The sequence below is a fragment of the Acipenser ruthenus genome, chromosome 12 (assembly GCF_902713425.1).
Source record: "Acipenser ruthenus chromosome 12, fAciRut3.2 maternal haplotype, whole genome shotgun sequence".
Taxonomy (NCBI): Eukaryota; Metazoa; Chordata; class Actinopteri; order Acipenseriformes; family Acipenseridae; genus Acipenser; species Acipenser ruthenus.
The window spans coordinates 3992128-4016972 of NC_081200.1; the positions used below are offsets into that span (position 1 = coordinate 3992128).

The 24845-nt window shown below is 37.1% G+C and overlaps 1 protein-coding gene across 2 annotated transcripts; it reads left to right on the top strand.

Annotated features, from left to right (window-relative positions):
* On the top strand, positions 1-24845 carry LOC117417147 (fatty acid CoA ligase Acsl3-like). Of its 2 annotated transcripts, none has more exons than XM_059034351.1 (15): positions 1-476; positions 8483-8912; positions 9727-9904; positions 14054-14163; positions 14782-14920; positions 16277-16427; positions 17254-17380; positions 17707-17778; positions 18580-18719; positions 18880-19052; positions 19298-19372; positions 20101-20292; positions 21030-21144; positions 21543-21700; positions 22254-24845. In XM_059034351.1, exons 2-15 carry the CDS (start codon positions 8562-8564, stop codon positions 22409-22411), a joined length of 2139 nt encoding a protein of 712 aa, XP_058890334.1. In that variant the 5' UTR covers positions 1-476; positions 8483-8561; the 3' UTR covers positions 22412-24845. The 2 variants fall into 2 exon arrangements, with proteins under 2 accessions (XP_058890334.1, XP_058890335.1); XM_059034352.1 differs by lacking the exon at positions 1-476 and adding an exon at positions 4681-4779.

Consider the following 24845-nt stretch of genomic DNA (forward strand, 5'->3'; position numbering starts at 1 on the left):
TCGAGTTCCCATTGCTTGTTCATACACTTTTCTTCGTGGATAAAAAGTTACACCAACTGCATTTCAAAAGACGACAGTGAATCTACTTTAATGTGACATACTTATTAACTGTGTTCACGCAGCAAAGGAAGGCCCGCGCTGAGGTGTTCTGTTTTGTGAAAGCACAATACCTACACCTTGCAGTGCTCAGCCATCACAGCTTTCCTGAAGGCCGGATGACCGCGAGTAACCCCATACTGCTCCTCGGTGACATCAGAGACCGGCCCCCGAGTACGCACCACCTTCTGCGGACCAATGAGACCGCAGTTTAGCTTGACGACAGTATAGCCACTTCCGGCAAATAGCAGGCCGGTGTCAGGAGACAAATAGTACAATTACATTGGTAAAAAATTAACATATATATAGATACAAATTAGATTTTAAACATGGTAGGGTTATATTAATTAGCGAAACGCCCCGGGTTTAACATCCAGCAGGTGAGTGAGACTATCATTGTGTTTTAGTGTGGCCGTGTACGGTAAGAGGAGTGTCATGCGGCTGTACCACACTGCGATGTTTTGTGTAATCTAGTTATATATATATATATATATATATATATATATGTGAATGGGTGTGTCTAGAATGCGTAGAAAGCTTCTCTCATGTTTAAGTTGGACACACAAGCACTATACTTTCCTGTATTCTAGTACAATAATGTCTCTGCGTTTGTCATTGTGCGTGCATTTGTTTTTTTTTTATAACTAGTAAAATTAACCACATTCAGTATTACAGTGGATTTCACAGGACTAGCAATTGATGGTATGTTGTTAACTAGTTGAACGGGTTACACGGAGATTGACTTTGGTTGAACAGCTGTGTCTTATCAGGCATTTCGAATGCTTTAGCTCGTAAAATAATTATGTTTTGCTTTACTTTATCGTACTTCCATTGATCCAGTGCGTTTCATCGTGTGTACCAGACGTTATCAGTGTACGGAATAACAGTAGGTTTATTTATGGAGCAAGGGTTTTACAACCAAATAAGCCCTTTATAAAGATAATGTAATCCAGCTACAGCAGGTCATTTTTCTGTATATGTAAAAGATCTTTTTAAAATGATTATCTAGTAATTTATGGATAATGGTAAGGTTTTGAACAGAATAGAAGCAAATTACAGATAGTACTTACATTTTTTCAACCAAAGTATTTCTGGGATCTAAAAAAAAATGTACTGCAACAATACAATAGTATCTTTGTTTTCTGCAGCTCGTACCATGTCAATACACGTAGGCCCTGTGAGTGGCAACTAGCTGCTTTAAAATCCCTGTGGTATAGGCCAAATATTAGAGCCACTGTGGCTCCTACATTGAGATTTCATTGCATTGGAAGGTCGTCTACAACACAGCTATAGACAGCATGGGTTGCAGTTTCATTGTCAGCTCTAAATCTAGCTGTACCAAATCCCTTCTCCTTGTGCATCTCCTGTGTTATGAGAGGAGGAAATCAGTCTCGGTATTCTCCTTTCCCATGCATCTTACAAGTGTTTGGTTTGCCATGTTTGTGCAATGTTCCAAAAAGTGTATTACACAGAGCACAGACTTTAGTTTGAACTGTGTATTTACTTGCAATACTGTAATTGACAAAATTGGAAAGAAACAACCACATTTGTATGAAACCCTAGCAGTCCTAATTCCTGAGATAATATTCTCAACCACGATTCAGAAGATACAGAGATTCTTTTTGACGTGATTTTCAAGAGAGTCTGTATTTAAATATTATTAGTTCTTGGAACATGAAAATGTGACAGAGTGACTAATGGTAGTGCGGGTAAAACAGGAGTCCCATGCAACTGTTGCTGTTACACACAGGGTGGTGCACTTATTTATCAATAACAAAAGACAATACAAACCAAAAACTAACCTGCTATGGTGGTTTTTTAACCCCTTATTGTGAGGTGGACTTAAAAAAAAAAAAAAAAAAAAAAAGTTTATTTCTTAGCAGACGCCCTTATCCAGGGCGACTTACAAGATATCACATTATTTTTACATTCAATTACCCATTTATACAGTTGGGTTTTTACTGGAGCAATCTAGGTAAAGTACCTTGCTCAAGGGTACAGCAGCAGTGTCCCCACCGGGGATTGAACCCATGACCCTCCGGTCAAGAGTCCAGAGCCCTAACCACTACTCCACACTGCTGCCCTCACACTGCTGACTTGCATGCATGTTGTACGACATTGGGTGGCCAAAGTTGGCTTTTCCACTCCTGGTCTTTGTTCCAACCCTTTCCTAAAATTGAACCAATTAAACCATCCAGACCCTGAAGTAGTTCATTATCTCAGTTTGCCTGTTAAACCTGGAGTGGAATGCCCTCCAGGACCGTGAAAGGAAAGTATTATTAGTGTGGCCAGTTTTAGTTTAACTGGCTCTGTGCAGTGTACTGTCCAAGTACAACAGGTGAACTCCACTTGTATCAATGTTGGTCTAAACGTATAAGAATCATATCAAAGGCAAATATATTAAAGTAGTATAGAGCTACAAAGGGCAAACCACCAGGTGAAATAGGAGGACAGAGATTGTTCAAAACAATTATAAGCTGTGAAACTTAGCAACTTAAAAAAACAAACAAAACACAGGCTAACACTCATAAGCAGCATGATACAAACGACTAAGTAACATTTCCTTACCATGTATTTTTTATTAACAACTGACTGACACTGTAGATTTATTTTAGGTCTCTCAGTGTCTAAGCCTCATAACTATTTGAAAAAGTGACTTCAAATGTGCGTGATTAAAGCAAACCTGTATGTTAAATAATGTTGCTGCTGTATTGACATAATGTTTACTTCTTTTTTTTCATAAAGTTTCTGCTGTTGAGGTAATACTTATGTCTTAGTGTTTGGTAGCCATCTATATCAATGATTATCCTATTATCAGTGTTGTCTAGTAAAAAAACACTCATTGCGCCACTGTTTTAACACACAGACCATGCTTTTACATAGTGTGTAGTTGATGCGCTGAGCTGTATTTTATGATTCTCTCAATAAAGTTCAGTGGCAGGTGGTGTCCAGTTGAAGCAAACCATTTCTCTGCCACATTGCTTACACCTCTGGACATATCAAATTGATACAGATCTTTTAACCCTTTTCATATTTCTAGTTGATTGTATAATATGTCAAGCTCTTGGTATTTTGCTTTAATCTGAATTAAAAAGGCATACAACACTGACTGGACTGGAATTGTAGCAGCTCCTTTTAAAACTTTGGTGTGTGCGTGTGTGTGTGTAATGTTAACAGATGGTCCAAAAATGTGTTTTAATTGTAGACACAGATCACCTGAGAGAGGTTTGTTTTTTAAATGTTATGACTACATTGCAGTATTTGCTGGAGTAGATTCAGATTCCAGTACTGAGGTTTTTTATTTTATTTTATTTAACATGGGGATGTTCTCCATCTGGTGGGGTTTGTTGGTATTACACCATTAACCATTTGCAAAATACTGTTTCCATACTATGTTAGATGATAGATAGATAGATAGATAGATATATATATATATATATATATATATATATATATATATATATATATATATATATTATACATACAATAGTAAGTCTGGTCTGGAGAGGAGGGTTGTAGTAGAAAGTTATTGCCCTGAGGGAAGGCTATTGTTACCAACAGGGAGCTATAATGCCCGAAGCCGCAGGAGGTAACAATAGTCTTCCCAAGGGGAATTTCATTTTCCACTATGAGCAGAGTCTGCAGTACATATTTAATATATGAATCAAACAAGAAAGTGAGGCAAGGTTGGATAATAAATATGACTCTATATTTTGTTTAAATATAGCTGATCTAGCATAGGTAAATAAATAAATAACATAAATAAATAATGGAACATGTTTTTGAAGTTCATACTGCATAGCTCTCAAAGTCTTTTTGGCGTACAGCTCTCCGTCTGGTTTGCTGACTGCTGTATAATACAGTTTAGATCCCCGCCTTCATATTTCATGACATTGTCGAGTTGAATTTGTCTGAATTTCAGAAAGTCAGAAAACAGTGACAGTGATGTTATAATCACCACTTTGGATCATCTTTCTTTTGTAGTATGTTTTTAATTCATTTTCTGTTAAGTCACAGAATTGCTGTCCAGCAGTTTTTTAATTCAGCCATTTTCTCTTGTTAAGAGTGGAAGTGAAGGGCATTCCTTTGAAAAGGGGCAGACCTGACTAAAATGTGAACCAATCACATGTCAGAGGGAGACTGTTTCCTGGTGGTGTAAGGATTTTAGGGCAATAGTTCAATCTATTTTTGCTCCTATGATGAGGTTTTATCCAATCACAGGCCAGAATTTCCAAGTACTGATTCATATATATCTGTTCTTTGAATTTTTAAAAATATATTTCTGGAACTGAGTGTAAAAATGAGATTGAAGAACTGTTCATTTGTAAATATAATTTGCTTGTTGTTGAACGCATTGTCGGCACTGTTTTGACTGAGGTCTAATGAAGGTGTGCTGCATGATTGACTGAACTATACAATCCTAAGTCGTAGACAGGTTGGATGAAGGTGATGTAACAGGAATGAAGGGCAGCCTTAGTGAGTACGTTGTTATACCAGTCTTTACTGCACTGACTGTGAGTAGGGGATTGGGAGCTAAGCGGGTTGTGATTAAATAGCTCAGACGCTATTGGCTGTTGCCATAGCAGCACTGTAATAGCTTTCCACTGCTTGACTTCCCACGATTTCTACTTGATGTTGAGTTCATTTGTCACACTCCTGAAGAAACTAAACGATTATAAACAGGTATGTTTCTTCTGTGTTTATACTCATTTCAACAGCTTTGCATTATGAACAATGTATGATTTTTAATTCATGTAAATATATAAAATATTGTGAACTGCAGTGTTGAGGATAAAGTGTCAATCACATTTAAAAAATGAAATCATAAAAATGAAGTTAGGTTTTGCGCAATATCCATTCTTTTGAATTACTGAAAACTGAAGAGCAATAGACTTCGTGGTACCAGTGCTGGATGCCTGATACTATTGTGTGAATTCTGATGGACTACTTTGTGTTATGTGTAATGAAATTAAATGATCAATAATAACATACTGTTTAGTTAAGAGGTCAATAACTCAGACTATAATGGAAGATGTATTAATATCCAGCAATAAATCACATCCATTTGTCATTAAAGAACAGTAACTATATAAAGCAGTGATCTTGGTTATGCACTGCATCACAATACATAAACTGTAGCCTTTTGATACTGTATGTACATTTAACACACAAGGAGCACAGTTCATCAGTGCACTATGAAGCGTTGTACCCCTAATTCAAAATAAGCCTAGCGACTCCTGAAAATTGTTATGCATGTACTCTCAGGACTTATTATCGGGTATTAGGATTAATTAGGTGCAAGTTCCAATTTAGAGAGTTTGTATAGCATTTTTTTTTTTTTTTTTTTTTTTTAAAACATCCAGTTTCTAATTCCACCAGTCTAGAACTTACTGTAGTTTCCAAGGACTGCCTGTTCACTTCAAATCAAGGACGTGTTCATTTGTTCTACTTGATATGCAAAGTACTGAATGCATTGAAATACCCAAAAGCAAATCTGCTCATTTCAGACTGTTAGCTGATTATTAAAAGGCAAAATTGTATTTTATTGGGTTGAATTTAATAATTTAAGTGTTGTCTGCTGCCTGAATATTTGAAGAGCATTTGTCAAAGTAATCCAATATATCTAGAGTAGATGTACTGGAGGTCACAGTGTATTTAAAGTTCCAGCAAACCTTGGTCAGTGCTCTTCCAGCATTTCCATGTTGAGTGAACAAGGTCCAATATAATATATATTGTCCATAAAATAAAAAAATAAAAAAAACCTGATCTAATTGTGTTCAACACATTGCACATTCAAATAAACATTTAGCCTTGGAGATCCTTGGCGATTAGCTTAATTAAGCTCCATATCCTTCCAAGTATTAATGATTTTTGTAAAGTTAGATCAGATTAGCTCACAAGCACCTTTTACCTAATTTAAGGATTAGTGTAACTCAAAATCTGCTTTTCCTACTGCCCAAGGTTGCACTATAGTTTATAATCTTGCTGGTTGGAGCTTTGTCAAAGGTAGAATTTAAAAGCACAATGGGAGCTGATTTGTGTCCAGCATTAGTGAGAGCTGCAAACTAATCTCGGTGTAAGAGTTTGCTTGTATGTCATGAACCTGACACACGTTTATAACAACTTTGACTGTTTCTTAGAGACCATTTGATATACAGACTTCATATATTGCATGCAGGGTTACAGTATATAAACTCTCAGGAGGAACCTCTACCTGTGACCTAATTTTGCTGCTGTTTTTGAAGTGAATTTTAGGTTTCTGGATAATGGAGACAACGTGTTATTTGTTGTGTTTTTGTACAGTTTGTTTGTATATTGCTGTTTTTCATAATAATAATAATAATAATAATAAGAAAAAATAGAAAATACATTACAGTATACAGACCCTAGGTTGTGCATTGGGTTTATAAACAACATACAATTTACAGTAACATATAATGCACTTTAGTCTTAAGGTTCATTTTCAAACCTGCTTTGATGCAAGCCTCGTTTAGTTTTTGTATTCTTGTTTGTAATTCTTATGGGCGTGTTGTAAATATGAGGATGTCATCAGCAAATCGTAAGTGATTCAAGTAGGCTCCATTAATCTTCAGCCCCTTATTTTCCCAATCCAGTGTTTTGAAAATGTCTTCTAGGGTGGCCGTGAAGAGCTTTGGGGAAATTGTATCTCCTTGATGAACTCCTTTTTTAATCTTGATTTTGTCACTGTTTTTATGGAGTCTTACTGTGGATGTTGCATTCTTGTATATGGTGCTGATCAAGTCTCTGTACGTTTTCTCAATTCCTTGTTTTTTTCAAAGAGCTTAATACAGATCCTACAATACAGTGCCCCTTCCACTTTGGAAGAGAATGTTACTCAAGCTTTCACAGCATGGTTGAACCTGCCAGAGTCAGGAGACCATGCAGTACTTATAATTAGTTGAATGGAGTCCACCTGTGTGCAATTAAAGTGTCACATGATCTCAGATTAAATACACCTGTTTCTGGAAGGCCCTAGAGTTTGTTAGAGAGCTTATCTAAACAAACAGCATCATGAAGACCAAGGAGGGTTGGGTTTTAAAAAAATATCCCAAACTTTGAACATCTCCTGGAGCACCATTAAATCCGTTATTAAAAAATGGAAAGTATTTGGCACAACCGCAACTCTGCCTAGAGAAGGCCGTCCACCAAAACTCAGTGACCAGGTAAGGAGGGCATTAGTCAGAGAAGCAACCAAGAGGCCAATGGTAACTCTGAAGGAGTTGGAGAGATCCACAGCTGAGATGGGAGAAACCGTCCATGGGACAACTATAACCCGGACTCTCCACAAAGCTGGGCTTTATGGAAGCGTGGCGAGAAGAAAGCCATTGCTGAAAAAAACCCATATCAAATCCCGTTTGGATTTTGCCAAAAGGCATGTGGGAGACACAGCAAACATGTGGAAAAAGGTTCTCTGGTCTGATGAGACCAAAATTGAACTTTTTGGCCTTAGCGCAAAACGCTATGTGTGGCGCAAAGCCAACACTGCTCATCACCCTGAGAACACCATCCCCACGGTAAAGCATGGTGGTGGCAGCATCATGTTATGGGGATGCTTTTCATCAGCAGTGACAGGGAAACTGGACAGGATTGAGGGCAAGATGGATGGATGGAGCCAAATACAGGGAAATTCTAGAGGAAAACCTGTTTCAGTCTGCAAGAGACCTGGGACTGGGGCGGAGGTTCACCTTCCAGCAGGACACACAGCCAAAGCTACACTGGAGTGGTTTAAAAACAAGAACCTGAATGTCTTAGAATGGCCAAGTGAAAGCCCATACCTCAATCCAATTGAGAATCTGTGGCAAGTCTTGAAAATTGCTGTTCACCAACGGTCCCCATCCAACTTGACAGAGCTTGAGCAATTTTGCCAAGAAGAATGGGCAAAAATTGCAGGATCCAGATGTGCAAAGCTGGTAGAGACTTACCCAAAAAGACTCACACCTGTAATTGCTGTCAAAGGTGCTTCTACCAAGTATTGACTCGGGGGGGGGGGGGGGATACTTATGCAACCAACAAATGTCTTTTTTTTTTTTGTTTGTTTAATTAACTTTTGTGTCACAATAAAAAATATTTTGCACCGGCAAAGTGTTAAGTATGTTGTGTAAATCAAATGGTAAAAATCCCAATTAAATCCATTTTAATTCCAGGTTGTAACACTACAAAATGTGGAAAAGTCCAAGGGGAGTGAATACTTATGCAAGGCACTGTGTGTGTGTGTGTGTGTGATATATATATATATATATATATATATATATATATATATATATATATATATAAATATGAAACTCGATTATAAATTCCTAAAGCCTTCTGTCTGTGAAATATATAGCTCATTGCTTATTGTTTCTTTTTTTCTTATTGTTTACAGGTAAACAACACGTTGCTGCATTGCCAATCCATCTGAACGCTGTAGAACCCACTGTGCCTGCTTTTAATCCGTTGCAAGAATGAAGTTAAAGGAAGATCTCAACCCTTTTCTTTTACAAGTCTTGCACTCGATAATATGGGTGTACTCTGCTGTAACTTTTCTACCATGGTACTTTCTGTCTGGAGCAAGTCAGAAACTTTCACGGGCCAAGCGAGTTAAAGCGAGACCTGTGAATAGCACCCCCGGGAGCCCCTACCGCTCTGTGAACAGCGTGCACTGCCTTGCCTCAGTGCTGTACCCGGGCTGCGACACCCTGGACAAAGTCTTTGAATTTGCCAAACACAGATATAAGGAAAGGGACTGTCTGGGAACTCGGGAGCTGATCAGCGAGGAAGATGAGCTCCAGCCAAATGGGAAAGTTTTCAAAAAGGTAAGTACAGGAAGTCTTCAAAGTAAACCTGCCTGTTTGGTTTAAGTCTTCTTGTCAGTGTTGTATGCCACTGTTAATTAATTTGGCTATATGCTTTTTATGGGGGAATGGCACTTTTTATGCTGTTTTAGGTTTGTTTGCTACCTGTAAAGCACAATATTTATGTGCTTCAAAACCATCCTAGAACATCCTAGACCAATAAGCCTGTTATTATATGTAAACTTATGGAAACTATAATAAGATCCAAAATGGAAAATTACCTATATGGTAACAGTATCCTGGGAGAGAGTCCTCGTTTGTGACCTTTCTTATGTTCTTAAAAATCTGGCGTTGGAAGACGCTGACAAACAGTTAATCCTTTTTAATCCATTAGAATCCCTACCATTTTTTTTAAATGTAATTACCTGTTATGAAATTTTGGTGTTTTAGGAATCTGGTTTTATAGTAATTTTGGATTGTTTAGTGCATTCACATGATGTCAAAGTCCTATTGCCCTATATTTTAAAAACCGCCTACATGAGTGTAGTACAATTGAAAATGAGCTAGAGGGCACTCAAGTACTGCAATGAGTTTGAACTAATATCAAAATGATTTGTGAATTGCTAAGAGAGAGAGAGAGAGAGAGCTGCAATTGAAGAGATAGTTTGACCTGCCTACCTCAATAGCGTTATTCACTTACTCATTTTTCCACAGTTCAGGCTTTGCCCGTAACATATACAGTAGTTGTCAAGCTTATGTACAGTAGGTAATATATGTATTATGTGGCTCATTATTCAGTTGTAATTGAAACATCCTATTTGTATTCTCCTTGCAGGTAATCCTTGGCAGGTATAACTGGCTGACGTATGCAGAGACCTACCTTGCTGCTGCCCACTTTGGGAGTGGTCTGGCAGCGCTGGGGCAAAAGCCAAAGTCTAATATTGCCATCTTTTGTGAGACAAGAGCCGAGTGGATAATTACCGCACAGGCCTGTTTCATGTACAACTTCCCTCGTAAGTAAATCAGTCACTTTAAGACTGATTTCGTAAATGCTTTCGAATTTATTATTTATTTTTTTCAAAGTTGTGTTTATTTATTTATTTATTTATTTATTTATTTGTTTATTGTTCTGCTTTCTAAAACAAGGTTTCACAGTTGTTGTTGTTTTTTTTTTTTTTTTCTGGGAGGCTAGTCTACTACATAATGCCTGTTACGTGATTTGCTTTGTGCAAAGCAAAAGAATGTAATTCGAAAAGCCTCCTTTCCTCTGGGATAAAATGGCCAGTTTAGTTTGTATGCTTTTGTTCACTTTTAATGAACTTATTCAACACTTTATCTCTGGGTGATAGCTGGATTAAATATGTACCAATTAAACACCAAATTTGACCTGTGTTCCCTCGCCTTATTTTGAGTTTATGTTAAGGGCAGGATTATTGTTACTTTTGTTGCTGTTTGGTTTTGAATCCCACATTTAATTAAAGTGAGTACAGTTAATGAATTAAAAATGATATTGTGTTGGTCATTCAGAATATATAAAAAAAATCAGATTAGTCAACTCTTCTGGAATGTGAAACATTGTAACAGAGGGGGTTATGTAAGTGTTCTGCTTTCCCTTTTTTCCTGACACAAATTCAATTTTTTTTTTTTTTTTTTTTTTTTTTTTTTTTTTTTATTGAGACGTGCTTGATTCTGCTGTCTGACACAATGTTTAGTGTCCTTAAGCCCTGTGTAAACATACATGAACTTGGCTGACTTGCGAAGAAACAGATTTCTTCTGTCAACATCAGATGTTCACGTAGCCCATCACATGAGACAGGAAACCTTGTTAGAAAAACATGGTCCTTAGCCTGGTTTATTGGCTTTCCCTCCTCTAATTGGACAGACATTGAATCAAACCTCATTTGAATTGTTCTACTTTTGTCAACTTTCAGTTCATTTACCCATGTATTTGTTGAACATAAAATTATGGGCTGGCGGGGGGGGGGAGAAGTAAGAAAGATGAGATCAGCCTAAGTATTTAAATATCTGACATTCTAACACCAGTTGATACTAAAATTTCATCATACAGCTCATATTGTAGCAACAGTTTCTGAGAAATTAAGCTGTTTAAATAGCCAGTTCCAATGACCAGAAATGACTCTGAAGAATGATTTAAAGCAGTGGTTTACGTCCAAGGTGAAAGACTCAAAAACAGCTGTCATTCCACTGTCTGCAGACTTTTAAAACCTATTGCAAGCTCTGCGACGTTTGACAAACTGCCAAACTCAATGACTGCGTCTCCAGCCCCAGCTCGGACAGATATTCCAAACAGACCTGTAATCTTTAAGTGTTCTCTCACAGGAGGCCTGCCATGAGCTCGCACACGTATTTCAGGCAGCCATGCCTGAGAAAGTGTTAGGTGTCAGGGCTGGTTGTTAAGGGTTTGCAGCTGCCTCCACACGCTGCTCTCCCTGCTCTCTCCATGACGTCAATGTATTGACTTGAAAACTGCAGTACTACTGTACTCTCTGGGCAAAGCTGAAGGGAATTGAATTTCTTTAGCATCTTTATCCTTTAGCTCTCCTATAGCCTCAGGGTTTTTTTTTTTTTTGCATGCCAAAGTGACGTGTAGTGTTCATATTCTATAGTTTTTGATAAAGAGTAAGTAGTGGGGTTCCAGAATATATAGCGTTATACATCCCCATGTGTTGCTACAACTGTTTAAATAACATACCTGTATCATTTATCTTTTCATTGTTAACATCCTGACAAGTTTTTACAGTTATAACGTTATACTCTGTTTCAAAGCTCTTTTCAAAATGGCAGCTCTGGTGCACTGGGGTTTGAGATCTGTCTTCTAAATCACTGCAGGAAGAGCAATTAAAATAAATAAATAAATAAAAACATATTAACAAGTGCTCTAGCTTTTCTGTTTCGTACCACATGGATCGTTATTGCTGTGTTACCTGTTTGACAATGTGGTCAATAATCGTACACTCATCAGTGCACTAGAGGGGCTATTTTGAAGAGCTTTGAAACAGAATATAAAGTTATAAGTGTAAAAAGTTGTCGGATGTTAACAATTAAAAGAAAAATTACATGTACTGTATGTTATTTAAACAGTTGTAGCAACACGTGGGGATGCATAACGCTGTATTTTTCAGAACCCCGCTATTTACTCTTTAGTGTTTAGAAAGAAAAGAAAGGAAATAATTAACCAACTTAATAAATATTGAATATAAAACATGTTTCCGAAGAACACATTTTATCCTGTTTATTGCAAGGATCTGCGGTGCCCACATAAAGAGAATATAGATGGAAGTTTTTTGGAACTGTTAATTCCTTTTTTTTAAACCGGTGTGTTTTGGATAAAAAAAATGTCTAGGCTATAAAGTACCATTTTCCTGGTGAACCACAGAATGCTGTGAGATCTTAATGAATAGGTATTGAATTACTGCATCTAGCAATGAAAAATAGCAGGCGCTGGATAATAAACTGACATCATGAGACCTGAAAAGAGATAATCCTAGTAAAAGTAAATGCTCAGCACACACTTTGCAGAATGAAGAAAAATAAAACATTCCCATATAGTAAAGAAAAAAAATCTACATTTTTCATGGGTACATCATACATGTGTGTCAGTTGAGTGTTTCATTGTGAAAACAAAAAGGGGAAACAGGAAATGCAAATGAATCCATGATTCAAGTGCCGGTTGCTTAAGGGGAAACACAGTTTTTGAAATATTGTTTATGATACAGGGGTCATTGGACTGAGCTGGGAGAGCTCGTGGGAACTAGTGCAGACTCCTTCCCTCTACTCGGCTCCCACCAAATGAAAAGCAGCAATGTGCTAGGCCATGTGCACCAAAACAATGTGACACTGAGGCACACTGAGTTTTATGGCTAGTACTGAAATATTGTGCATTATAAATGAAACGTGCTGGATTAACTGAAGACCTATATTTATCCACATTATATTAACAAATGCATTTGTTTCCCTGTAAATATTTGCCAGTACCTAAGGCGATAAAGTATACATATAATGTACAGCTCAGGCAACATGAATATACATTTTATTGCTCAGTATTCTTTGTAAGGCACCAGGTTTAGGTATTTGGTTTACATTTCTCCATAGAGGAATGTAGATTGGCTGCAGTGTGTGAAGCACAAGAAAGACAAATAAAGCAGCCATCTGTTTTTATTATAATGCCTCAATACTGTAGTCACAAGTTACGAGCCCTGGAGATCCGTGCACAAGACGAGTAAGCCACTAAGGATTTGGTTGTAGAACACAGAGTCCTTTAGTTTTAATACAGTGCATTTTACTACTTTTATTATGGAAGTTTTTTTTCAACACAAGCACATTTCATTCTTTAAAAAACAAAACAAAAAAACAATCCAATTCAATTAAGACATTCATATAGTTTGACAAATACACAGTTCCCAAACTAATCAGACAGCATGCCGCAACGGTTACTACTGTAAATGCATCTAAAGACTTATTACCACTCTTTCCCTTGAACCTAGAACCCGGCACCAGTGTGCTGTTTCCTATAACTTGAATTGCAGGACTGCAGATGTCTTGTGGGTCTCCCCAGCAGAGCAGTTTGTTGCTGTGCTGTTATCTGCCGGCTGTGATGTGTCGTGGACTGCATGACGTACCCAGCTTTGCTCTGAGACAGTCCCGCAGAGTGCAGCTGAAATGTGGGATTTCTAGTTACGTGCAACACGAAATGAGCTATTAATTATGCCAAATGCATGATCATCAGAAAACTTCTAGAAATCTTCATCTTGCTATCAGCAATTGAAAGTGTGACAAGTTCAGAGTTTTAAACATGTGCTAAGCCAAATTAAACGTAAGCATGTGTCACTTAATAATGGGATTGTTTTATGAAAACCTTGAATAAGTTTAAAATGAAGAATGTTTGTTAGGGCATGACAGTTAGTTAGACGATTAATGAGGCCTCCCTTAAGTTCCTGTTTGTTGATCCATTTTAAACGAGGCTGAGGTGTTATTACCCTGGTGCTGTTTGCTGTGCAGTGTTGAATTGTTTGGTTGGCTTGAGTAGTATGCAATAGAACATCTTTCTGTACACTTTACTGTATTCTAGCAAGATAACAGAAAACGATCTTCAATGACTGTTGGGTTTTGATTCATTTGCACCTTTTGTTTTCGATTACTAGTTGTTACCCTGTATTCAACCCTGGGAGGACCAGCTATTGCACATGGATTAAATGAAACTGAGGTCACCCACATAATCACCAGCAAAGATCTCCTTCAAAGCAGACTGAAGGTAAACAAAGTCACTAGTCAGAAAGTAAATACAATTTAATTTCATTGTATGAAATTATTCTAATGGAAACTGTGCACAAATTTAGAAACTTGTGGTTTTTGTAATAGATTCACTAAAGAAGTATGTGAAATGGTCTCTCTGAGACTTAGCCAAGTCCTGGTAAGTAAGGCTTATGTAAAGCCAGAACTGCACTGTGCCTCAGCCCAGCTGTGTAACCTAATCTCAAAGCACATTCCTTTACAGACTTCTACTTGAAAAGTTCAAGTAAATTGTGTACTCTTTACATAGGGGACAGAAAGTAAAATGTTAATAGAGAATTCCCACACAAATATCATGCAAGTCTAAGTCTTGTATCCCAAGGATTGTGCTGTTTTCTTATGGTCTGCTTAGGGCTTTTACTAGTGAGCTATTGCATGTTTTTGATTGGACTATCCTCAAGAGTATTAGAAACTTTACTGATTTACTGTATATATTATATTGTTGCAGAACAGTAAGCTAATTCCTGTTAAGAGGTCCAATCAAGACTCCTCCTATTAATTTTCAATTTTTTAAATGTATTTAGTACATTTAACAAATAGGAAGAATCTTTTTTTTTTTTAACTGCTGATTTATTTCTAGGCAATCCTGCTCCAGGTTCCAAGGTTACAGCACATCATAATTGTTGACGATAAGCCAACTGCATGGACAGACTTTCCAAGAGGCATAATGGTTCACAATATGGCAATGGTACAAGCACTCGGGGCCAAAACACAAAACAGTAAGGACAGTTTTTGGCTGTATCATCTTACAAGGTCCTCCATGCAAAAAACAAAGCAAGAAAACTATCCATTGTTTTGTATATCCACACACATTCAGATTTTCTTATTTTCAATACAAAGAAAAAGCATTCGCAAACTACGTAGTTTTAAAATGATGGTTGAACCAGGGGTTCTATTTCTGCATGCTTTCATTAATCCTACTGGATTTCTTTGTTTGAATTTCCTTGGGCTGTTCGTTTTGGCAATCTGTAGGTCATGTGAATGATCAGGAGGCGTGAGGAGCCCCAGCACATCTGTGGAGTATTACAAGTGAAAGGGAAGAGCTAAACAGCACTTTTCCAGCTGATTTAGCTTGGCACTGCTGTTTACAAAGGGAGAGGTTATTGGGCGCTTGAGTGGGTGGTATGAAAGATGTTTACAAGTATTGCAGTAAAACCTGTGGGTGGTGGGGAGGGAGGGCATGGCGGAAGAATTTGAATATTCTTTTGTTACAGTTTGATATATTATGTATATCAAATTTTTATTTGAGAAATGAGATTTAAAAGAAAAAAAAATATTGCAGTAAAGATTCATACGACTTGTGCCCCCGTAGTGCTTTAAAGTTAGTTTGAAACTGGTTTGCTTATTCGTGACATGAGCTAGCATCCCTTTTTCTTTCGGAGGTAGAAATGATCAGTGAAGTCAAGTATACCTGGTAGCTTTTAAAGGTAATCTATGCTGTGTTTTGTTTTTTTTTCTTTTGTCTTTTTTTAAAAATTTTCTAGTCTCCAAGAACAGAGAATTGCTGGCATTTCTATAATTCCAGGTTCATCTGGTGACCACTATTGATACAGTATATATATTTAGTCAATTTTACTTCACGGAGGCAGTACATGTTATAATTATTGTGTTATACAGCCAGGAGCTCCACATACTGACCTCCTTGGTGAACGTGTACTTGACTTCTGTACACCTCAGGTCTATCTAACTGTTACAGTATAACCCACAAGACTAGCTCCAGATGCTGACCTCCTTTGTGAATGTGTACTTGACTTCTGTACACCTCTAGGTCTATCTGTCTGTTGCAGTATAATCCACATTCATTGTTGCATCTGATTTGGGTTTTCCTGGATGCTGTCAACACTTATACAATATGACTACCCCAGGGGTGGTGATGTCCAGTTAGGGGCTGCCTCATGGTTTTGTCTTAGATGTGTATGTGCACCAAATATCGGTGCAATTTTAGTATATGTGCATATATGTGTTATCATAGTCACTTGTACAGTAACTGAAAATAGCATGTACATGTCCAAGAGCATAACTTAGAATATAAGGAATGCAGTCTTTTTCCAAGTTCTGTTTTTCTTTTTGATTAGTGTCCAAGCCTCCCAACCAGCCTGTACCTTCGGATATTGCAGTCATCATGTACACTAGTGGATCCACAGGGATACCAAAGGGAGTGATGATTTCTCACAGCAATCTCATTGCTGGCATAACCGGGATGGCTGAAAGGATTCCTAACCTTGGGTATGGATTACTGTGGTTATATCCTCTCTGCATGAACAGTGTTTTGTTTACTCTGGGATTTAATGAAAGTCAATAAAAACTGAGTACTTCTAGGAAAGTAGAGGGGGGATATACAGTATGTTCCCTTGCATACAGTATAACAAAACCAAAACTTTTAAATATATTTGTATAACACAGCCCAGCCAAATGAAACACAACTCCATTACAGTCATCACGAGAGTATTTTTATTTTTTTTATCAAAGTAATATAGCTGTATTATTATTATTATTTGTATATTTAGCAGACGCCTTTATCCAAGGCGACTTACAGAGACTAGGGCGAGTGAACTATGCATCAGCTGCAGAGTCACTTACAATTACGTCTCACCCGAAAGACTGAGCAGAAGGAGGTTAAGTGAGTTGCTCAGGGTCACACAATGAGTCAGTGGCTGAGGTAGGATTTGAACCGGGGACCTCCTGGTTACAAGCCCTTTTCTTTAACCACTGGACCACACAGCCTCCTATAGCTGTAAGCTAATGCAAACCAGCATTTGAGTAAATGAAGCCTAGCCTTAGCAGGGAAGAACATCAAAGTTTTGTTTCTAGCTAGTGGCCTGTTCAAATAACCAAGCAAAACACTAACTGAGTGCTGCTGTATTTTACTTTCAAAGCATGTCATTGGCCTTTCCTCCTGTATTCAAATTATATGTCCAGAATTTGCATCTACTGGAAAGTGCAGAAGTTTTTGTTTTTTTCTTGATCGACCATTCTAAGCGGTTTGCTTGGTGTGAAGCAATTTGAAGTTGCCTTACTGCCCTGTATAACAGTTTCTTTTGTGTTTTAATAGCAGGGAGCATGACACTTACATTGGATACCTGCCACTGGCCCACGTGCTAGAGCTGAGTGCTGAGCTGGTCTGTGTATCTCATGGATGCCGTATTGGATATTCATCACCACAGACTTTAGCAGATCAGGTTTGTTAGACATGTAAAAACTTAACATTATAGAATGCTGCCTTTTTATCTTGCATTTCCAGGTGCCTGCCACAAAAACCTTGACTGGTTTATCAAGAAGTTATTTAAATAAAATATGTTGAACCAAAGCCCATACTACTTTCTTTTATGTAGTACAGAATCTTGCTCAGACATTTGGGTGATGTTGCAATGCTAGGAACACACATTATGTTTTATCTGATCTAATATAAAAAAAAAAATGAGCTACAGTAATTTGCTTGCTTATTTTATTTAAGAAAAAGTTACAGATTTCTTAAATTACTATTGAATTGTTTCCTGATTTTTAGTCAACCAAAATCAAGAAAGGAAGCAAAGGAGATACAAGCATGTTGAAGCCCACCCTGATGGCAGCTGTTCCAGTAAGTATGCTTTTTTTTTGCCCCCTCAAGACTCAATGTGAATTGTAATTGTTATATTGTGTAATATCATATGTAGTTATTGTTTTACAGTCAATTATTTCATGAGTCGCCTTCCTCATAGTGGGAATACAAATATAGTATTCTCACAAATCTTTCAAATCCCTAATGTCCATTTTCTCCAGATTTTTGTAATTGGTTAGCAGATCACAGATGTCATTTTTACATGAGAAGGATGGCTGTGGCTTTGCAAATACTTGCTTGTTGCATGCTATCTAACCAAGATAATCATGTCCCTCGGTTTGATGTTTCGTTTATGTACTGTAAATAAGTTGTAATTGTAGGTTTTGGAATTTTACAAGGGAATCTAAAAAGGAGCAGTGGTTGCTTTTGTTTTGTTTTGTTTTGTTTTGTTTTGTTTTAGTTTTTTTTTTTTTTGTTACAATGAACATATGTTCCCTTAAGAGTATTTAATGAGTTAGAAAGAGTCATTGCATGGGAAAATTTCCTGTAGCATTGTTATCGAATTTAAAACAACAGCTACACATGGCAGCTATATTAGCCATGCTGGAATATGAGTTAAAATCCAATACAAGGAAATGAACTGACACCACTGCTGGCATTCTGTGGCCCCAGAGTTGCACAGCATAGATACAAGAAGAGTAAAAGCAAGAAATAAGTAATTGTAGTGGATTTCCTTCTTATGCATCATAATAAATAGCAAGATGGTCAGCTAAAATCTCAGGAACATTATGGTATAATGTGAACACATACAACAAATAGTAATTCCATTTTGTCACCTAGGAAATTATGGATCGCATCTACAAGAATGTTATGACAAAAGTGGAAGAGATGAACAGGGTACAGAGAACCCTCTTTGTTCTAGCTTACAATTACAAAATGGAGCAGATTTCCAAAGGCTACAGTACCCCACTGTGTGACAGGTATGCAGAATATCTCGCCAATATTTTTTTTTACAGTAGATGAATTGTGCTTCAAAACAAAGCCAACAGTATCCTAAAAAAGAAGTGAATCTAAAGCAAAACTGTAAAAGAAAAAAAAATACACTAACAAAATCTATCCATCTGTATTTTTTGTTTCAAGTTTTGTTTTCCGAAAGGTGAGATCTTTACTTGGTGGAAAGACCCGCGTGCTTTTGTCTGGTGGGGCCCCTCTGTCAGCAGCTACCCAGCGATTCATGAATATCTGCTTTTGCTGCCCGGTAGGGCAAGGATATGGGCTCACAGAGACTTGTGGAGCAGGAACAATTAGTGAAAGTGAGTCTTTTATGTTCCATTAAGGACACTCATTACTCAGCCTAAGAGATGATATGTTCTTTATTGTTTTTATGTTGTTAATGAAGCACAATCAGTAAGTGCTAATGTTCTGAAGGTCCTAACATAAAGCAGAAGTAATTTTGGCATTGAGAACAAATATTGAATATTATAAAGTTTGAAAGATGTCTAGTGCAATGTACAACTAACCATTCAGTTTATTTATTTATTTTTTCTATTGATTTCAGTGTCAGACTACAGTACCGGCCGTGTAGGAGCTCCCTTGGTGTGCTGTGAGATCAAATTGAAGAACTGGGAAGAAGGTAAGAACACACCTGCAGCAGATTTCGGTAGTCTGCAGGGATCCCTGTTTGTTAAAGTGCAGTATTCCCATAAGCAAAACTGGCCCTTTAGTAAATCAAGAAAGGTGCATGTGACACGTGGATGAGCTTTTTAAATACATGGCTCCTCCTTTTCTAGGTGAAACCAATAAAATGTTTTTTGGTGGCAAGACAGTTGTGTTATTAGCAAGGTCGTGTAAAGTTTCCACTGTAAGGAAATGTAATTGCTTTGACAAAACCTATAATATATATATGATTTTAAAATCATGAAATGCACTATTTAAAAGTACAAGGACAAGATAAATCTAATAACCGTTTTGTAATCATAACTATAAAGGCAGGACTACTTCTGTTCATAGTATTGGCTTTAAGACTACATAGACGAATCACGTGCTTCTAAAAGGTACAGTATGTATTTTTATTCAGTTTTTTATGAACCATTTGAAATGAGGTAAACTAGTGATTTTAAAGAAGCACTGACACCTCCACCCTCTGTAAATAAAGCTGGATAAAGCATTCTTGATAAATGCACTGTAAAATACATGGTTCTATAGTAGCCGTTTCAGTTAATCCTTTTTTTCCTATCTAATTTAATGTAATATGAAAATGAGTGTTAATTTGTCACTTAATAAAGTAAAATATGGTTCACATCAAGGAAGTCAAGCAAGTAGCATTAAGATTATTAAAAAAAAAAAAAATTATACTTCTAGGTGGTTATTACTGCACAAACAAACCTAACCCCAGGGGGGAGATTCTAATTGGTGGTCCAAATGTCGCGATGGGATACTACAAAAACGAAGTGAGAAACAAAGAAGATTTCTTTGTGGATGAAAATGGCCAAAGATGGTTTTGCACAGGGGACATTGGAGAGTTTCACCCAGATGGATGCCTTAAAATTGTCGGTGAGTACAAGACTTTAAGAATGAGTCTAACATGTTTTACTGATAATTACTGGCATTGCACACAGTCTTTGGAAAATAATGCACATGGGCAGAAGCCAAGTAATTGTGCCAAACTGTTTGTGTCACTGTCCAATAATCTTAATTGTTACATATGTATTTGTCAGTAAAGATACTAAATTATTAATGTATTGCTCCTCTTCTGCAGGTTGCTAAGCATTACATGCTATTTTGTTTGACAACCAAGACTTTGGGTCAGTTATTGCAAGTTACTAACTTGAGTATTGCTTTATTAGAATCTGTAGTAAATGCTTTCTCCTCCAGTGATTGGTGGCCTGCAGTGCAAAAACTCTTGCCCTTATATCTTGTTATGATTTGTTAATGGAAGAGAATGAAGCAGTCTTCTTAAATGTATGTGTTGAAACACCTCTATTCTTGTTAAGATTTCCTTTACTGAGACACACTCCGCAAAGCCCAGTGATGGGGGCATTTAGGAATGTAACCTGCACTAGTATATGTGTTTTTCCAGTGACTGTAGAGTGGTACAGTAAATATACACATTCTGTTTTGTTTCTTATGAAAAAGGTTGTTTTATACCAACCAGATCCCTACTTCACATTTCAGTGAAAGCGAGTCAAAGGAGGGGGTAGGCTTGGTTAGAAACTGAACTTAGTTCATTGTTCCTTGAATGTGTGTTCATTTCTCTATCTTTCTTCCTATTTTTTTACTTTTATATATAGACCGTAAGAAGGATCTGGTCAAACTTCAAGTTGGAGAATATGTGTCTCTAGGAAAGGTTGAAGCTGTTTTGAAAAACTGTTCATTAATAGACAACATCTGCGCATACGCAAACAGGTAGGCAACCAGGAAATATCAGCACAAATTTAGTTCAACAGACCAACACGCACATTTCAAATGTGCATCTCTCTAGCTTAGAAACACAAAGAATTATGTTGGAATTATTGGCAGTACATTCTTTTTTTATTTTTTAATAATAATTAGCCATTTAGCAGATATTTTTATCCAAAGCGACTTACAGACTAGAAGGTGAACTATGCAGCAACTGCTGCAGAGTCACTTACAATAGGATAATTTGAACCACTTCCTACATTGTAAGTGTAAACAGGTGTCTTGATATACAGATTTTTTTTTTTTTTTTTTCACTCCAGCAAATCTTTATGAACTCGACAAAACTACACATCTTGTCATTTTGATGCATTGCTGAATAAAGCGCCTTTTGTGTTGTGTTGCAGCGATCAGTCCTATGTGATTGGCTTCATTGTACCCAATCAGAAGCAACTTCTGGCCCTTGCGGAACTCAAGAAGATCCGTGGAACCTGGGAGGAGATCTGCAACAACTCTGAGATGGAGAAGGAGGTGATAAGGGTGATTGCAGAAGCTGCTTTTGGAGGTAAATAATCATGTGTATCATCTAATCTCAAACACTGGGGGTTCTATTTTGAAATTAGCAAAATCATTCCAGACTAGTAAGGCACATCTGGGTTGCAGTAAGGAGCAGTTGAAAGTAGTTTTGTTGATCTAGAAAAAAAAAATTGCTGCGGTAACTTCTTTCTACATGTTGACCCCCCTTTCTGGGAATGATTTATTTCTTGTAAAAACTCCAGTATCAGTAATGATATATGGAAAAGAAAGCAAAGTCCATTTGATTCCATTGACCCAGGTCAGTTTCACACGCCACTTTAAACTACAGATGCCGCCCACCAATGCTTCCTGACAGTGGGGGGGTCTTTTAAACGTTTTGAATTGCATGAAACCCGGGAAGCTGTAATTGACTGACTAATTATGAATTTGTTTTTGGGAAATATGTTTGTGTGTCTGCAGATTTTGACATGCAGTAGAAGCTTTTGGGATATATCTTTCCCACCCCACCTGGGCCATTATATATATGCATTCAATAAATAAGACAAGCGGTGATAATTCTAATATACCTGTATGTTTTACAGGCAAATTGGAGAAGTTTGAAATTCCAGTGAAAGTCCGTCTGAGTGCAGAGCCTTGGACCCCAGAGACCGGTCTGGTCACAGACGCTTTCAAGCTGAAAAGGAAGGCACTCAAGACTCACTACCAGGAAGACATTGAGAGAATGTATGGAGGAAAATAAACCGCTCTGCGACACAGTCACACCCTGCTATGACAAGCTCCAGTCCAACAGGAAATACTTGAATCGCATTCTACACTTGAGACCAAAAAAAAGGGGGCAGTGGTTATCCCTTACCTTTGTAACGGTGTGTGGATGTATTCGCAATCTTATGTTGGTTGGGCAGGTTCAAGGCAAAGTTTTATGAAAAGCAAAATTAAATTATCATGATTTGTTAGAAGATTTAAAAAAAAAAAAAAAAAAACAGTTTTCTGAAAACTCACCCAAATGATTTCCTCCTGAGCCTTCGAGTCTGACGTAACACAAAATGTGAAATTGGATTATATGTAAAGCACAGTGCAATTTGTAGTCTTTGGGTTATGATATGTGCAGGGATAAATTATAAATTAGGTGAGTTAGGTTATTTTGAGCCCTCTGTAAAGTATGTTAGATGTGTGGGAAGATCAGTGTTTAAGCCATGAGAGATCATTGAATGCAAATGTTTAGAATTTTAGAAATGACTAAATGTTTGTAGCTTTGTGATGAGATTATTGTGTTTGTCAGTTACTTTTACGTTTGTGGAAGACAATATTTTAAACCCTTATTCACAATGTATTAGGTGCCTGTCGCAGAATGTTACCTTGTGTTTTTTATCTACAAAAATAGGTTTTAGCTGGATTGGGTTTTGTTCTGTTTTGGTTTGAAAAGTAAGAATGCATGAATAAACATTGCAAAATCTAATTCTTACCATAAAATATACTGTATTTATGATTTTCTTCAGTGAATAGGTCAGTAATGGAATTACATTTACCAGTGTCTAATAACCAGACAGAGAAGTGTCCTGTTTTAAATGGCTTTATTTCAATATGCAGTTAAAGATATAGTGGTTCAACAGTTGGATTGATCGAAGGTGCGTTGCTTTTCACCGGCATATGCATGCATTTTTGAGCCACCCACTATAATTGCATAAAGTGACATAATCTAGTCTGGATAATAGAATAAATGTGCCTGCAGGTCAGGAATTATTTAGAAAAGCCCTCGTAAATAACCGATATATTAAAGTTAGCTGACTTTTTAAACTCTTTACTTTTAGATTATTGCTACCATTATTAGCCCAATTTCTTGACATACGTTTTGAATTTGTATTTTATTTTATGTTTATTACAGATTTGTTGTATTAAATAGGAATTCATCCCAAATCGCTCTTGATGACCTTGTAACATAAAGGAATGAAGGAACCAAGTATAGATCAGAAGTGTTAGTTACTCAAACCGTTTTTGCAAATGTTATTTCCAGATTTTCTTTGCAGTACGACAGCTTTTACTTACAAAAGTAAGTTTGTGCTTATATTAACTTTAATTTACCCTATACACGAGACCTAACAAACCATGTAAGTTGAGCGTGTAATACACACCATTTCTTATTTCAATGCTGAAATGGATACACAGGTTTTCCCACAGTGCACAAATGTTTACTGGGCACGTTTTTGGAAAATGTGCAAAATGACACACTAGGCACTTGCAGTTTTTAAACATTATTTATTGCAATTATTTACATGCATTATTATTATTTGTTTATTTAGCAGACGCCTTTATCCAAGGCGACTTAGAGACTAGGGTGTGTGAACTATGCATCAGCTGCAGAGTCACTTACAACTACGTCTCACCCGAAAGAGCACAAGGAGGTTAAGTGACTTGCTCAGGGTCACACAATGAGTCAGTGGCTAAGGTGGCATTGTAATAAAAAAAATATTGTACTGTGTAATTTGGTGACGGATGAAACTGAGTTCCTTGTTTTGTTTTTCTTTTTTTTTTTTTTTTGTTTCGTGGGGTTTGAACAAATGTTCTGTGGTCTGACTGAGGTTGTTATTGTTCCACAAAACTAAATTATTTCAACCAAGTTTATCTTGTTTCTCGTCGCAGTTTTTGTTTGGCTTGAAACAGTCTTGACAACTCAACGAAACCAATCGCACTGTAGTAATTTCCAGAAAGTAATCCCTCCATCTTCCCAAAAGAAAACGCTATGCAATGTGTTTGTATTACTGCAGAATGCTAATTGCTCTTTTGGTTGCCTGTTTAAATGGTTCATTGGATAACAAAGTGTGTATTAAAGAATTTGTAAGTAGGCTGGTGAAATGAAAGTAAGTGTTGTGTAAACATTTCCATGTAGTACTGTGCATACTGGTTCTTTGTAGGGAAAATGTACAGCTTACACATCATGAAATGTTAAAGGCCCCCCTTTCTCTTACTGTAAATATGTGGGTCTGTTACCAAACTTCACTGGACTGGCCAGTTGTATAATAACTATTTTAATTATATTTAAGCTTCGTTAGGATGACCAGTCAGGTGTTCCCCTCTGGAAAAACTTTTCTGTAATATGTGATTGCAAATATATTCGACTTATTTATTTGTAATAGGCCTTGGGACAAGCAATGATATAATAAAACTGTCAGGCTTTG